The 16765-nt window shown below is 37.1% G+C and overlaps 2 protein-coding genes, 1 long non-coding RNA gene and 2 other non-coding genes across 6 annotated transcripts; all 5 read left to right on the top strand.

Annotated features, from left to right (window-relative positions):
- The first annotated feature begins 117 nt into the window (after positions 1-117).
- Positions 118-10478, top strand: plag1 (pleiomorphic adenoma gene 1). 2 transcript variants are annotated; one of them, XM_065261778.2, is made up of 3 exons: positions 118-1100; positions 4683-5018; positions 6336-10478. In XM_065261778.2, the coding sequence occupies exons 2-3, from the start codon at positions 4786-4788 to the stop codon at positions 7255-7257; spliced, it is 1155 nt and encodes a 384-aa protein (XP_065117850.1). In that variant the 5' UTR covers positions 118-1100; positions 4683-4785; the 3' UTR covers positions 7258-10478. The 2 variants fall into 2 exon arrangements, with proteins under 2 accessions (XP_065117850.1, XP_065117849.1); XM_065261777.2 differs by having other exon boundaries at positions 118-381.
- A 2543-nt stretch (positions 10479-13021) lies between these two features.
- On the top strand, positions 13022-14392 carry rps20 (ribosomal protein S20). The gene is made up of 4 exons (XM_065261782.1): positions 13022-13178; positions 13649-13748; positions 13918-13991; positions 14144-14392. Exons 1-4 carry the CDS (start codon positions 13176-13178, stop codon positions 14324-14326), a joined length of 360 nt encoding a protein of 119 aa, XP_065117854.1. The 5' UTR covers positions 13022-13175; the 3' UTR covers positions 14327-14392.
- On the top strand, positions 13787-13852 carry LOC135744012 (small nucleolar RNA U54). The gene has a single exon (XR_010530649.1). It is a non-coding gene; the product is annotated as a small nucleolar RNA U54 (small nucleolar RNA).
- Positions 14393-15488: 1096 nt separating the features above from the next.
- LOC135743891 (uncharacterized) lies at positions 15489-16681 on the top strand. The gene is made up of 4 exons (XR_010530605.1): positions 15489-15625; positions 15966-16030; positions 16204-16277; positions 16444-16681. It is a non-coding gene; the product is annotated as an uncharacterized lncRNA (long non-coding RNA).
- LOC135744011 (small nucleolar RNA U54) lies at positions 16069-16137 on the top strand. The gene has a single exon (XR_010530648.1). It is a non-coding gene; the product is annotated as a small nucleolar RNA U54 (small nucleolar RNA).
- Positions 16682-16765: the final 84 nt, after the last annotated feature.

Raw genomic sequence — 16765 nt, forward strand, 5'->3', positions numbered from 1 at the left:
AATGACGTGAAGACAATGATAGTTGTATCCGCCTATTAACTAGAGAGATATTAAACTCTGTCGTGCCGATTGACAGAATCATTGACGAGTCCTTAATTTTAGATGATATGACAGGGACAGTCACAGACAGCGAAATATGAAAATGACAGTTTGTTACACAAATCACAAGCGCGAGGGAGGAGGGTCCCTGGGTGGGCGTGGCCAACAGACAGGTTCGGTTGAATCGCAGCGCAAACACAATGGCTGCTGGAAAGAGGGGAAAGCAAACAATTTTTAGGCCCGCCGCGTCCAGCAAAAAATATGAGAAAAAAATTATTAAAAATCCGGGGAATAGTTGAAAGTCAAGAAAAACGCCGTAGAAAGGATGTTAACGCTCCCATGGTGAGTTTCATGCCAGTTAACAAAATTGTTACGGCGTTCTTCAATTAAAATATCGGGGTTATTCAAATTATGAGAGAGGGGTGAGCTAGAGAAAAAAAGTTTGCGTTAATCAGCGCCCAGCTCGGGACTTGAGAGAAAAGCAGCGGAAGAGCGAACGATATAGAAAAACCGCAGAAAATCTGTTGTTTGTTTCTCTCACGTCACGTTGCGCGTGAACGAATGTCAATAAACAGAAAAAGGCTCGTAGTTGTGAAAAAGTTCAGAAAAGTTTCTTGCAATAATTTTGTTTAAAGATTTTCTCTGAATATAATAACGACGGCGCTACGAGGATAGCGGTGGCGAAATCACGCGCGTTTAAATGCCGATAAAATGAAATAAAATGCACGCTGCGGACATAGTGTGAATATTTTGACACAAACGTGCACGCGAGGCGACAGTAAACACAGGGTTTGCGTTAGATGCAACTTTCCATGTTTGCAGTGGCATTTAAACGCGACATTTAATAAACACATTGGGGTTTGGTTTTGTCACAGTTTCAAAAGTGATGACTGCGTCGGAGACCCAGTCGGTGTCTTTGTTGACTCTATTTGAGTTGTCAGAAAGTGATAGAAAGTTGCCGCGTGGGTCATTATCGAAAGAGAAAGTTGCTTGTCAATATCACAAACAACCAAAATGGTGGGAGAAGTGAAGGGGGACTAATTGGCCGATACCAAACTCCTGTATGTTCAGGTTTTGTCCATTCTTGGAATGTCCATCTTACGATGATTGTTGAATGGGAATTGATGTGTTTTGCGTTTTGCTTTAATGGCTAAGTTACTAATCTTATCAGTGTTGTTGGGTGTGGTGCACAACATCAGAGCTGATTTATTCTATAGCTTGCAATACTATGGTTCGTATACAGAGCTTGTGCGCGTGATGGCGACTTATAGAAATCTACTGCTTTGAAGTAGCTACAGAGATCTTACAGCGTGGCTTAATGATTTAATGTACATTTGATATGTGTGAGAGTTTTGTTGTGGGGTGATTTCTGTATGAGACGGATTGAATAGGGAGGGGGTCGAGATTCCCCTCCTAAAAGAGTGCATGAAGGACCCCCATCCTTATTGCTCCTGGATGTTCTTTTTTATAGCCATTGAGCTGAATGGGGTCATCGGGTTTACTGCGCAGTTGTTATGAATGTTGTGCAGCTGATATAAGCGAGTGAGCTCGCGCTCTGTGGAAACAACAGCACACAGTTACCTGTGTAGCGTCCATATTATGACAAAATGCGTCGATTGGTTTCACAGGGGAAAGTTAAACATTAGTTCAACAGTAAAACATGTCAAAATGCGTTTTTTTAGACAATGAAATCCATCGGAAGACTCAGAAAGTTGATACAGAAGTGTTATGAAAATTCAAAAGTAAGATTTGGTACAGTAACATGTTATAGTATACTTGTCTAGTTTCTCTTAAGTGAAATGATTTATTTTGCTGCATTTTCTTTAAAAAATTATGTAATGAAACATTAACCATAGATCAACATTTCTAAAGCTAAAATATGTATTTATTTGTGAAAGAAACAAATGTAATTGTTATACAAATTATTTTATATGGTTTTATTTTTATTGATTGTAATGTTACAATTGAATTTGATTGAAGGTAACATTACAAATGTGAAGTGAATATTATGATCTTATTGTTTATTAAATCAAATCTTTTTTGTGCATAACATTGCAATTCTTTCAAAAACTATTTAAGATTATTTATTTACTAGTATGTTTTATATAAAACTATTTAAGTTAACATTTAATTAAGTATTTGGAAGGTTGTAAGATAAAGATTATGCTTTTGTGTGTAAAATTTATTTGATATTAAATATGCAATCCAGAAAACCCTTTCAAGATTAGAGAGATTAGCAATGTGTTTAAGTAAGATTAAACTAAACATAACATTTCAGCCTTGTGTTAATTAAGGATTAAGGTAATGTTTAAATATATTTTAGGATTATTTTTTGTTTAAACAATATATAGTTTTTAAATATATATATATATAATAAATACATAATAAGGTTTTGTAGAAATGTAATTTCTTTATTAAAGTAATGCCAATCCTGAATGACAAACCAATAATTATTATTATTTAAAATAATTGTTATTAGCATTTTTAAGTATTTTATTTTTGTTAAATACAAGACATTTTGAAGGTGTAACTGTATGCAACATAACCCACAGTTTATCAGATTTAATTACATCAGAAAAATATAAAAATAAAGTTTGAGAAAGTAGTGTGAGAAAATATCTTTGAAAAAAATGATCTTAAATGTTCACAATTTAAATATGTTTAATGACAATCTTACATTGGAAGATTTTCATTTATTTTTGCATTTGATTTGATTTTGTAGATAGTGGTTAAGTGGTAGGATTTTCATTCAGAGCTCTGTAGATAGATTCTAAAAATCTTCATATATTTTATTTATTTCTTCATTTAATTGTAAATGTCACAGACCTTGGTGGACATCTGGCTTGTTTGATTTTATGGAACATAAACCATTGTTAAAAAAATGAAATATTCTCTCTGTTAGACAGTTGGCATACTGTATGAAATGATGTAAAGAGGGACACTGATGTGTAATGTTTGTTTATGGATAATACAGTGTACAGGTTGGCAGAGAGTCTGGGTAATGGGTCTGAATAGGTCAGAAAATATCTGCATTATGTAGTGCATAGGAGAGAGAGATAGTTAGTAGATTAGTATAAGCATTACTAAGTTAAGGATTTCTGGATATCACAGCCTTACAGTAGGATAATCTATCTAAAAAGAGAGTTTTTCTAAAAATAAGTTTTTCTTTATTCACGTAAACTATTCCAAAACATCTGAGGTAACTTCTGTCAAAGAAAATAATAGTACTTTAGCTTAAAGACCACTATATTTGCAGCAGGCTATCTGGACATTGATATAACAAAATATTTTTCTTGCCTCCAGTTATTAAACCTTAGATCATTAGATCCAAACATATAAAGAAGATGTGTCTAACTTTCTGGGGGCAATTGAGATAAACTTAATAAAAGTTGTGTTTAGCACATCTTTTTACCTTTAAGTGTGCATTTGCTCAAACCATTTAAACACATTGTCTCATCCTTTTATATAAAATAAATCAAGTGAATCATTTAATTGAAATACATTTTGAGCTGAACGGTTATGTCTGTGTCCTGTACAGTTAACATCAAATATAAAAGTTTAATAGTTTACAATTTTATGGGCTCTTCTTAAAGACATTTTATAAATGAGCCTGTCTCTCTATATTGTATATTTACAAGAAAACAAATTAAATTCAGGGCCTTGTTGTATAATTTTAAAAAGCTCTGTATATTAAATTTAACATCATGCAGAAAGGCTTTGTGTGCTCTCTGAATGCTTTGAATCTGGATTTCTTGGATATTTGGTCTTTATTGCTGTATTATGCACTAGACTTTAATATAATGGATTAATAAATCTAAGCCGGAAGCCTCTAGTCGCTTCTGTTTGTTTAAATTGAAGGTTTGAGAAGCATTTTTTTTGTACACTCATAGAAAAAAGTACAAAAGTTATTGGGACGGTACCTTTTAAAAATATACCAATATGTACCATTTTGGTACAGATATGTACCTTTGAGGAACCGTATATACCTGTAAGCAATATGCACCTTTTTTTTTTTTTTTACAAATGCGTGCTTTTTAAAAACACCCCAGTGAGAACTTCTGTTGAGTGTATTTTCTGCTTTTACGAATGTTTGTCACATCATCAAATGATTATTGCTTTTGTTTAGTTTCTTGTTGCTTTAAAATTCGTTTAAGTGGATAAATTACTGTGTTTACAACAGTAATAACTGTGTTATATTGAATCAATAAATCTTTATACTTTTTAAGTGGAGTTTTTGAAGCCTCTTTTTAAGGTCTTATACAAAAAACTTTCATATCAACCCTACATGCCAACCCTGAAAAGGACAGAAAACACCTGCCATAAACATTTAAATGCTGTTTAAGTGTTAGTGTGTCTCAGTAGATAAAGCATTGCATTAGCACGCATGCTGCTGATAAAAGAAATGTATAGATTGAATGCCCTTTCCTGTCGTTTTGAATAAAAGCACCTGCCAAATGCATAAATGTAAATAGAATCAGTCTGAAGCTACTAGCTTTGTGTGAAAAACAAACAGAAATGTAAGTGATTTAAGTTAATAATGACAACAGATCTCTTTCTTTAAGTCCACACTGATGACATTAGTCATGAATATTTTTTTTATCGATGGTCTTGAGATAATGCATTGTTCTCCATCATTCCTGTAGGACCTTGCGTCTCTGCTGTGTTGAAGATTTGGACTTTCTCGCTCCGTCTATGCTGGGACACATCGCACGCGTCCACCACATGGCCTGCTGCCGCTAAGTTGCCATGGCAACCGTAGCTCCTGACGACTGCCCCGACACGGCAGAACGCTGTCGAGTGAGGAAGAGGAGGGTGGAGGGGAAAATGAGGAAGAACTTCTCCTGTCAGCTGTGTGAGAAGTCCTTCAACAGCTTGGAGAAGCTGAAGGTCCACTCGTACTCTCACACGGGGGAGCGGCCTTACCGCTGCACTCACAACGACTGTAGCAAGGCTTTCGTCTCCAAGTATAAACTGCTACGGTAGGCCTTGCTCACTTGCACTTTGATGAGCTCGTGCATATCCGGCATGTCTCACTTTTGCAAAACCACCTGTTTTTAAGTGATCCAAACTTTAAATACACTCTTAAAAATAAAGGTTCCTAAAAGTTTCTTTGTCGAGTGTAAAGAACTTTAACCCTTAAATGCATGAGTGTTTCCCCAATCATTGCATATTTGGGTCTTCAGAAAATTGAATCTCTATACTTCCAGAATAGTCCATCCATACATCCATTCATCTATTCATGCATTTTCCAAACCCACTTATCCTATACAAGATCAGGGGAGGGTTGGATGGATAGCATCTTGGGAAATTGCAATTTAGTGACTCTGATAGACTGTGGGGGGAAACTGATGTACCAGAAGGACATCCACACTATCACAGGGACAAGATGTTGTTTAAAGGTGCAATGTGGGACGTTTAGCGACATCTAGCTGGGGAGAATCAGCTCACCCCTCCTTTTCGCAAAGCATAGAGAAGCTACGGTTGTCGCCACAGGTCAGACAAACACATAATCATCTGAAACAACTTAGTTACAAAACCCGTTGTATAGAAAAGTTTGTCCATTTGGGGCTACTGTAGAAACATGGCGGCATAAAATGGCGACTTGCATGTAAGGGGACCCTCGGTGTATGTAGACAAAATTGGCAAAGTAATAAAAACAATACAGTTGATTAAGTAAGGTCTTTATACACCACTTATAGTATAGATATGAATATTATATTGCATTTCTATCAAGAGATCCTTTTAAAAGTCTCACATTGCACCTTTAATTCCTGAATGGCAGATTCAGGCTAAAAGCATGATAAGAATTTTCATTCAGGAGCATCGATGATGTTGATTCAGGACATAATAAACATGGTAAAATCCCAGTGTTGTGATGATTGATACTGTGTGTGTAGCATTTTACGGTACATTCACACTGGGCGAAAGCGTTGACGCTATTCAATCACTTTTAATGGGTGACGTCTTGCGTTGCCAGATTGAATTGTGGATCCGTCGGTGCCGCTTCACAGCCGTTGCTCGCGGCAGAAGTTGAACATTTCTCAACTTTTGAAGTGGCAACGTGTGCATCAGCAAATCAGATCACCTTATGTAAATAACCTAGACAGAGCTAGCCAATTACGTTTATGGGATACCGGAGCATGTGTAGCGGCCACTGTGGATGTTGGCCATGCTTCAGACAAGCCTTCCGTCAAGCGTTAACGATTCTGTCCCGTGTGAATGTACCGTTACTTCTATGAGAAGCTGTAGATATTCTTGAATGGTCAACTAACAGCGTTGCCTGTTTACGATTGTAGGCACATGGCCACACACTCGCCAGAAAAGACACACAAGTGCAGCTACTGCGAGAAGATGTTTCATCGTAAAGATCACTTGAAGAATCACCTCCACACGCACGACCCCAACAAGGAAGCCTTCAGCTGCACAGAATGCGGCAAGAGCTACAATACCAAGCTGGGCTTTCGGAGACATCAAGCCCTGCACGCCGCCCACCGCGGAGACCTCACCTGCCAGGTGTGTTTGCAGCCGTACCCAACCACCCCCCTGCTGCTGGAGCACCTGCGCGGCCACGCCGGGAAAAGCGCCACCACCGCTAAGGAGAAACGCCATCAGTGCGAACAATGCGAGAGGCGCTTCTACACCCGCAAGGACGTGCGACGGCACTCGGTCGTGCATACGGGGCGCAAGGACTTCCTGTGCCAGTACTGCGCCCAGCGGTTCGGCCGTAAAGACCATCTCACTCGCCACGTCAAGAAGAGCCACGCTAACGATCTGCTGAGGGTTAAGGCGGAGCCCGTAGACTTGATGGAGCCGCGCTCCTCGCCAACATTAAGGTATCCCATTGGTCACGCTTCATACTCGCCGCCGCAGCCCTTGAGGGCGGAGCTTGAGAGTTACCTCCTCGAGCTACAGGCCGAGGACGCTCCCAAGTTGAGCGCCTCCGCCACGGCGACCGGAGATACGTCCTCATCCCTGGACTTCCTGTCGCCGCTCTTCAACTTTCTGCCTTACAGCCAAGGGGCGGGGCCTGCTTTGGGAGTGCCTTACAGCCAGGAGGAGGGGCTTCCGCTAACCACGCCCATGCAAGACACACCAGAGTCTCTCAGCCTCCTTCACACACTCCAAACGCAAACCAGCGCGCTCGCTCCGAATTACACGCATCCACCATCTCTCAATACAACCACCACTCTGCCTCGCTTTCACCAGGCCTTCCAGTAACCCAAACTAACTGTAGCACTTAATTGCATTTGTAATCACCTTAGCCCTTAAACTTAAACCAATTTCCGCCAATGCAACGTTCACCTTACTCAAGCCAGTATCACTTTATGTAGGATCATGATTTTGAGGATAGTGGAGGATACCAAACGTCACCGACAACTGTAACTAAAAGTGAAATACACTGTTTTTGTGTGTTTTTAGCGGTTTGCAGTGAAATTTTGCTCACAAATCGTCCGTCGGAGAGTGCATAGCTTTTAAAGTCCTCTCATTAGCACTTTGAACTTCTAGTGATGTTGAAGTTCCATCAAAGCTAAAAGATATTGTCGAATGTTAAAAGTTCTGCTCTGTTTATTTGTTTCTGTGGCTCATAAACTGTTTGTTACCGAACTACCAGCATTTTAGTGACCGTGTCACAACTCTTCACAGCCAAAGGCAACCAGACCCCTCGTAGATAAAGGCAGGAAGGCTCATCTCGTTACGTTTTTATTTCCTTTCAGATTTGTCGTATTTGTTTTTCATGTTTGATGCTGCTGCTCATCGTAAGAGCCTCAACGGATACCAGCACAGAACTGCTTCACAATACAAAGCAACAAAGGGAAAGATGGACAATCTCTATCTCTTTCACACGCACACACTCGTTCATCCTTTTCAAACATTTTTAATCCTCATCCACCAGAATGCTGGCTGTTGCACTGATCAAAGCTATCAATGAAACAATCCAATTCATATCATCATCATCTTTGCTGTGTCATTTGAAGCTCCAAAACCTAATCTGTGACAGACCCTGTCGTGACACACTGCTCTGAAGAAAACATTCGGCTTGAGGATCTTGAATTGAAAGTCAAATCTATGAATGTTTGCCATGAAGCGATTATCATTGAAAGTTCACACACTGAAGCTGTCGACTGGTACAGTTAGATACTGTAGTCGAATAGAAACACCTCAATCGCTCAACCCAGTATCACGAAATTACTTAGCTATAGTCACGTGTTTTCCATGACACTGAAACGTTTTTCCGCCTTTTTGAGTGAACATGTCATGTATTTCTGTTTGGGTTTCACTGTCACGTATACTGTTTTTCCTATTTTCTTACCATTGTCGCTTCGCTTCAACATCCTTACCCAAACCCAACTCTAACCCTAATGCCAGGCACAATAGTTTAAAAATCATAAAATATAAAAAATAAATCATGAAAAAAAGGTTGAAATCAAAACTTAAAGCAAGTTTTTTTTCCTAAAAATAATGTTTCCAAAAAAGTTTCAGTCGTTCATCCATTCGAAACGGGGTGAATGACACTTTCACATTCGCTTTGCAGCCCTCTATCGGCCAAAACCGCACTAAAAGAAGTTTCCAACCGTCGGGTCGCGGTCCTGTAGTTCGAGTGAAAATGACAAAAACTTGCTTTACGGCAGACCTACAATCCAATCAGAGCCAGCTATGCTGCAGTATTTACGACAGTGGTAAAAGACAATTATGCTTCTAACCTGTAGGGGGAGCAAAGAGCAAAAACTCTTTAGTGTTGCTTTAAAGTGACATTCTAACGCAAACACCAAATCTAACCCTAAACCGAAGCGTCAATGGTTTGAAAATAGGACAAAACAGTTGAGTAACAAATACGTGACAGTGAAACGTTAACAGAAATACGAGACATGTTCAGGTGGAAAAACGTGTCAGTGTCACGGAAAAGACTCATAATTACATAATTACGTGATACAGGGTTGCATCGCTTTAAAAAACACATCTTTATCTTTAAGTCCTCTGAAAGCAGATCTGTGTGTATATGGGCTCAAAGTTTGGGCTTTTTCGATTGATTTCCTCAGAAGCTGAAGGTTGTTAAGCTTAAAATGTTCGGAAAGCCTCCGTTTTCGGGCATGTTTCATAATAGCACTTTCAGAAAAATAATATGCTTTTATTTGGTCATTTTATTTTTGTTTTTTTGTGAAAGTAACTCTTTATAAATGTTTTAGATGTCATATTTAGCTCTTTAGAAGATTTTTAGTATATATAAATATATATTTACACAATGCTATATGTGTGATATTTTTACAGGTACACTTCATACAGTGTTTTCGTTTTGTTCCTTTGCTTTATTGCACAAAATATCAAACTGTCAGCATCTCTCAGCCAAACGGAGAAAGACAGTTGAATTCATCCAACATCACCTTCGGCAAGCACTTACTCCATTTATACACAAGGTTTCAGTATTGACACAATCGTGTCGAACTATATGTGGCCCAGTTGGCCCGCAACCATGAGATCCTCTGAAAGAGTGATGCCATTCATTTATATTGCTGCTGAATCATGGACTTGTATTGTGAATCTACAGGATTGAACTTTATCATTGGGAGCCACAACTTTTATCAACGTTTCATATTCATTGGTACCATCACAACACAGTGTGTCTGATTGTTTGTGTGTTTGTGTGTGAATGCGTAAGACTTGACACTCCTGCAATAAATCTGTTGGATAATGCTGCTAATGGACAGTGTATAGCCCCTGATGGAGCAACAGACCTTCTCTCCTCTCTTTTGCTAACATTTCAGACTGTTTTTAAAAAAGTTGTAAATGTGTGCGTGTGTGTTTGGGGGTTACGCGAGCCATATTGTTTATGTTTTTGTAATATGGTGCAACTATTGGATGTCACCGGAGCATGGGGAGGACCGTGAAGGTACTGACCTATGACCTAAGACTGAGGAGAGAGAGAGAGATAAAACAGACAGACAGCATTCCAGCCATAATGATGTGTGACATTGTGTTGTTTTAAAGTCCCTGTAATACTATCCTGTGATAATGGCTTGCTATTGCTAATCATGTATATTTTACTTTAATGTCTTTTACAAACTACTGTTGTTAGTGTATAGCCGAAGACAGACAGAATCCTATATATCTATGTGTTTGTGTGTGATTGTGTGACGTGTGTGAACGCATTGATTCCATCATCAAAACCTGCTGCCACAGCCTATCATTCGTTTTGTCCCCTACTGATGACATCATCCAAAGAGAAAGTTATTTATTTACTGGCTACTTGGGTCAGGTTTATGTTAAGGAAAGTGAATGGCAGGCTGTTGGCAGTTGTGTGTGTGTGCGTGTCGAGAGTTGTGTGTTTGTGTGTGTATTCAGACGACCTTTGCTGCTATGTGAGGAGAGGAGAGATTTGGTCCAGTGTTAATACTGTCCACAGTACTGAATGATCAATAAACATACAAGAAGGACTCACTTTATGTCAGATGTATTTGTGTATGTATGACAGCGAGGAGCAGATCACAGCACTTGTTGTACAATGAATAGTTTTCAATTTTTACAGGATACTACTGCTACATTTACATAGCAGAAAATTCTTAAAAAAAAGCTTAAAAGTGGAAAATTAATAATAACATTATTATTACATGATAATAGAAATTATTTAAAAAAATTTTAACCAAAATTTATGTGTAGTGATTTAAAGTCACATTGCAAATGAATTTAATACTAACTAAAAGAGTCTTTAAAGTTTGGATTGAATAGGTAAAAGTTAACATTATACAAACTGTTGAATTTGTTTTTATAGCAATTAAATAAAGGCGTTTGGTTGCCTATTTTTTAAAAGTAAAAAATTAAGTAAAATAAATGTTGGCAAGAAACATTAAACAGGTTAAACTGTGAAATTTCTTTTATAGGTTGCATCAAAAATATATCTTTTGGTTGTACAGTGAGTGCATTCTTAAAAACTTAAAATCATCAAATGCAACTTTCCAGATGTATAAAACACGCTTAATAAACCAGCACTTGTGACAGATATGAAATATAATTTATTTTATCATGATTTTCAGAGGTTTATTAGGTTAACTTTAGAGAACATGTCAAAATGCAAGATTTATCCATGATCCCCCGTAGTATCCAATTAAAAAAAGAGATTAAATACTTAAGAAAACAGATAATTTAGAAAACTTAAATATTGAAATATTTTGAGAAATGTAGATTAATAATGAACAACTGGTTGCAGAGATACATAAAAAAATTTGTAGAATCTTATTAACAAAAGTTGAAAGTCTTTTTAGATTCATCTTTCCATGTTTTTCTTTAGCATTATCTGCTAAAAATATAAAGGCAATAAACAAGCTCCATTTTGATTTCATACAGAAAAGGAAAAGTCACCAAGTCCATAAAACTGATACGATTAAAGACTATAAAGGGTGGTCTTAAAACAAATGACTTTAATATTATGTATGGAGTTTTAAAACTCAAGTGTTTGTCTTTAAATCTCTTTTTTTGTTTTTAAATTCTTACAGTTGTTTTGTAAAAAATTTGGTGGTATTAGTTTTTTATTAAGTTGCCTCTTTGAATTGTCTAAACTACCCATAAAACTTTATACTTTTCATCAACAAGTACTATTATACTGGAAATTGATTTTTAAACATAATTTAAGCCCAAATAACATGTCTATCTGGAATAACAGGTGTTTTGGTGAATAGAAAAAACTCTCTTTATTGATGATTGGTGGAAGAAAGGCATATTATGGACAACTTAGGGGATATATTAAATTGATTTTAAATTGTGATTTTTGTGGTAAATACAAAATAAATTGCTCCCCTAAAATATACAATAGAATTATAAAGAGTATACCATTGCAAATTATTAATTTAGTTAAGAAACAAGTAAAATATTTAACAATAATTCCCAAAAATTCAGGTCTTAAGATAGAAAATGTAAATTTTTCTGATAAAATTTTTTTATATAGATTTTTCAAGAAATTTTCTATTGCAACATGACAAAATACAAAAACATGACAAAAACAGGACCAGTAAAGAGATCTTAAGTATTTTGTCATTTTGATAAAAAAAGAAGTTTCTAAAATAAGAATACATTTTCTTACATTTCCTTTAATGTAAAGAGGTGAACTTCAAAATGATGAATCACATTTATCCTGCAAAATAATTTTTTAGATTTAATGTTGGGGACTCTAATATATCCCAGCCAGGCATGCAATTTGGAGATAGAAACAGTTGAACAATTGTTTTTTCAGTGTAATTTAGTACAAGCTTTATGTAATGATGCTTTTGGTTGCATTCAGCAAAGATTAAGACAATATTGTATCCTAAGTTGTAAATAATTGGTTGATGCTGTTAAAATTTTACATTCATAAATGTAAATTTTGTAAAACTCCCCCAAGTTTTGTGGTGTTTAAAGATGAATTTGTTATATATTTGGAGACGTTAAAAGGGATGAAAAGTCCCAAAGCAAGATATTTTATGGAGGATTTTGATTTCAGAATATGAAAACCCGTTACTACATTGTCTTTGATGTATTTTATTTTATTTATTTTTTTTACTTGATATGTACAGCGTGTGAACGAAAATTGAGTGTAATCTCAGTCTTCTTTTGTAAATCTCCTAGTAAATGCATTTTCTGTTTATTGTTCAAAGCACTGAAAAAAGTTTAACTTTAGTGATGAAAAAGGCAGTTTCTCAATCCGAAGGCTGCAGCCTCCGGAGGTCGCATATCCCGGCTGCATACGTCATCAAGACTGTCTTATTTCAGAATATTAACAATTATAAAGTTGACTATTATTCTTAGTTAATCGTAAATTATTGTAATATGCTTAATACTTGCGAATGTAATGCTCATTTACCTTAAATAAACCAGGCTTGATGAGGTATGCAGCCTGCATATGCAACCTCCGCAGGCTGCAGCCTTCGGATTGAGGACTACTATCAAAGCAAACCAAGCAAAAGTCCCGCAAAATCCTTTCGCATTGTTTCGGCGGATGTGACGTATAAACGCAGAGTTGACGTCGCGTAGTACCCGGATGCGTCATATAAATACTCGAGCAGGCCGCTCATCCTTCCTTTCCTGAAGAGCGTAGAGAGTGCGCGCTTCCTGACTCACCGCTGTTCGCGTTTTAGCCGTTGCTACGAATAAGTCGGTCAGGAAACATAACTATGGTAATTTATACTTTTAAACATTACCACGTTTATACAAATATGCGCTCTTTGTTCTTTCCGGGTTTGTGTTATGGAGGCTCTCGCTGGGGCACGTGCGCTCTGTTACTGATGCTGTGTTGTCAGTGAATAGTTAACTTACAGTTTGTATTAAACTACATTTGTGTTCTCACTCATATGAATATAGTATGAATGAATATTTAAGGCTTTTTATTTTACCACTTGCCTTGTTAGACTGACGTTTTGGTACTTCAGACTGAGGAGGGCGTATACATAACATTTATATCCAAAAACAATGTACATAAAGTATACTTTCATTGCAACTTTAAAATGTAGTTATGGCCACAAGTTCTCAGATTTGCAGTTTTCAACTATTTCTTTAAATGCAACATTGTAACTCACTGTTTTGTACGAATGTTCTGTGACATCTTTGCCTATATTTTACATATTATTTATATGCATATATTTGGCAGGCATTTAAAGACACTGGTAAAGCACCTGTTGAGGCTGAGGTCGCCATCCACCGTATCCGCATCACCCTGACCAGCCGCAATGTTAAGTCTCTGGAGAAAGGTGAGTTCACACTTTCAGGTCTCTGTCTGCTAAATATTCGGCTATGAGGACAATTACACTATAATGACTTCATGTGATTATTTTGTCGCTATTCTGAGCCTTATACTTCACGACTGATCTGTGCACTTTTGTGGATTTGATGTCGATATTAACAGATTTTCTCTTGTAGTGTGCGCTGATTTGATCCGTGGTGCCAAGGAGAAGAGCCTGAAGGTGAAGGGACCCGTGCGGATGCCCACTAAGGTGAGCACCTGATTCCATCATGGATGTTTTGTATTACATTTATTAGAAAGTGACCAACATAAGGTGCAGAAGTAGGACTTAGTATGTGGTTTGAATACTGTAGTTTATCACTTCTGATATTATAGCCATGTAATGTATTGTCTTTTTTGTAGACTCTGCGCATCACAACCCGTAAGACACCTTGCGGTGAAGGCTCCAAGACCTGGGACAGATTTCAGATGCGGATTCACAAGCGTCTGATTGATCTGCACAGCCCATCTGAGATCGTCAAGCAGATCACCAGCATCAGCATCGAGCCGGGTGTAGAGGTTGAGGTCACCATTGCAGATGCCTAAACTGTGTCTGACACGTTCCGCTGCTGTGTAATTGCTGTGTGCGCAATAAACATGGAGATTTTTGGATGCATGTCTACTGTGTTTCTTATGGTGTTAACTGTTGGACGTCACATTAATTGTATGTTACAAGTATGAATTGCAAAAGGAATTCCATCATATTAATCTTTTTCTTCAAAAACTTGTACAGTATTTACTGATTTGCACACATATATTATCCAAAATGAAAACTTGGTGTAAGCTGAGAGACAAATCTCTAGATGTCATGTTTTGCTTTGACCCATTTATTAATTTAGCAGCTTTTAATGAGCCATTTAGTAACCCTTAATAAATTAACCATAGTTTGACTGCATGGTGATGGACTGATGGTAATGTGCTGCTACACAAACATGGTTGGCTGTTGTAAAGGAAAAGCTATTTTTACAGGTGGTAATATAGTTAAAGCTAGAGAGAATAGATAAGAGATTAAACTACAGGAGTCAACATTTGAAGTGGATTAAAGTTAAAAGTCCTATGACAAGAACGGGTATTGGTTTTTGAGAAAACTTTTATGAAATGTTTTGATCCACTTCATATGTTGACTAATGAATGTAACACTGTGGAAAACTAAAAAATATAAAAGTATTGTGATAAATGATGATTTTTTGATAAATGATGCTAAGCACACATTTGTCAGTTCCCGTTATATTTTATCGTATTTGTTTTTCCTTCTATGGAAGTCAATGGTTACATTCAGCTGTGTGTTGCCATCATTTAAAAAAAATATTTTGTGTTCGTCAGAAAAAAATAATTCATACAGATTTAGATCAACATGAGGATGAGAAAATCATGACAGAATTTTCATTTTTGGGTGAACTATACCCTTTAATTTAAATGTTGGGTTTGGGACTGGAAACAGATACACTTATCTTTTTATTTAGGCTACACAGTGCACCCTTAGAAACTTAAAAAAAGAAAAATGCAAATTCCCAAACGTTTAAAATAATTGTGTAAATGAACAGTTGTAACATATGCAGTAAACATTATTACTTTTTGAATTTACTGCATCAGTTAATTTAAATAATTCGGTTTAAGTTCACATGCAGCAATGCAAAAGTCCCGCGAAATCCGTCTTTCGGCGGATGTGCTTACATATGGACGCAGTGTTGACGTCACAGAGTACCCGGATGCGTCATATAAATCTTCGCGCAGGCCGTTCATCCTTCCTTTTTTAGTAGAGTGCAATGTGGTTGCTGCACAAATTTTCTCAATCAACGCATTTCGCGTTTATGCGAATAAGTCAATCAGGAAATGATGATGATGGTAAATATTATTTTTTAATTGCCACCAATAATACAAATATAAGCTGTTTGTCTTTATCCGCGTGTTTGTGTTAAAGAGACTCTCGCAGCACCACGTGCACTCCATTGCTAGACTGATTGAATATCGTATAACAGAACGATAAATGTCCACATTACTTACTTTTACTGTGATATTTGAACAAGTATATTGAAATATATTCACAAGTGTTCAGATTTGCAATAAAATGTTTGTGTTCGATTCAACTTCACTCACTGTTTTGTACACATGAACTGTAACTTCACTAACGTGTCTGTTTCACATGCCAATGTATTTATATGCGTTTTATGTTTATATTTGACAGGCGTTTGAAGACATGCATTGGTCACCGTACTGACCAGCCAAGATGTTAAGTCTCTGGAGAGAAGGGTGAGTTCACACTTTAAGGTCTTTGTCTGCTAAATATGCGGCTATGAGGATGATACATTTATAATGACTTCATATGTGATTATATAATACGCTATTCTGAGCCTTGTACTTCAGGACTGATCTGTGTACTTAGGTGGATTTGATGTTGATATTATCAGATTTTTCTCTTGTAGTGTGCCCTGATTTGATCTGTGGTGCCAAAGAGAAGAGCATGAAGGTGAAGGGACCCGTGCGGATGCCCACTAAGGTGAGCATCTGATTTGTTAATAGGTGTGGTTTTGTACCTTCATTTAGTATTCAGGCTGTAATGGTGGAGAGCTTTGATAATTACATAATCTAAAAGTTTCCTTTTAAGCGTACACTACATGTTATAGTATAGGCTGTGATCTGATTCCAGTGTTTTTGTTTTGTAGACTGTGCATCACGACTCGTAAGACGCCTTGTGGTAAAGGATCCAAGACCTGGGACAGATTTGAAATGCAGATTCACAAGCATATGATTGATCTGCACAGCCCATCTAAAATCATCAAGCAGATCACCAGCATTGAGCCGGGTGTGGATGCCGAGGTCACCATTGCAGATGCATAAACTGATGAATTCATCTGATGTGTAATTGCTCTTTGTGGAGATTTTTCAGACACCCGTCTGGTGTGTTTTATGTGTTTAAGTGGCTGAGGTCACGTTGTTACATTAGTTTTTTTTTCACAATAAATTACAGCAATACACCGTGGTTCA

Source organism: Paramisgurnus dabryanus, chromosome 2 (assembly GCF_030506205.2).
Source record: "Paramisgurnus dabryanus chromosome 2, PD_genome_1.1, whole genome shotgun sequence".
Lineage (NCBI taxonomy): Eukaryota > Metazoa > Chordata > Actinopteri > Cypriniformes > Cobitidae > Paramisgurnus > Paramisgurnus dabryanus.

Coding starts and splice junctions, on each gene's coding strand:
- plag1 (XM_065261778.2), top strand. CDS start 4,786: ATGGCAACCGTAGCTCCTGACGACTGCCCCGACACGGCAGAACGCTGT. Junction 5,019..6,335: donor TCCAAGTATAAACTGCTACG/GTAGGCCTTGCT, acceptor TTACGATTGTAG/GCACATGGCCACACACTCGC.
- rps20 (XM_065261782.1), top strand. Junction 13,749..13,917: donor TGTTAAGTCTCTGGAGAAAG/GTGAGTTCACAC, acceptor TTTCTCTTGTAG/TGTGCGCTGATTTGATCCGT. Junction 13,992..14,143: donor CCGTGCGGATGCCCACTAAG/GTGAGCACCTGA, acceptor TCTTTTTTGTAG/ACTCTGCGCATCACAACCCG.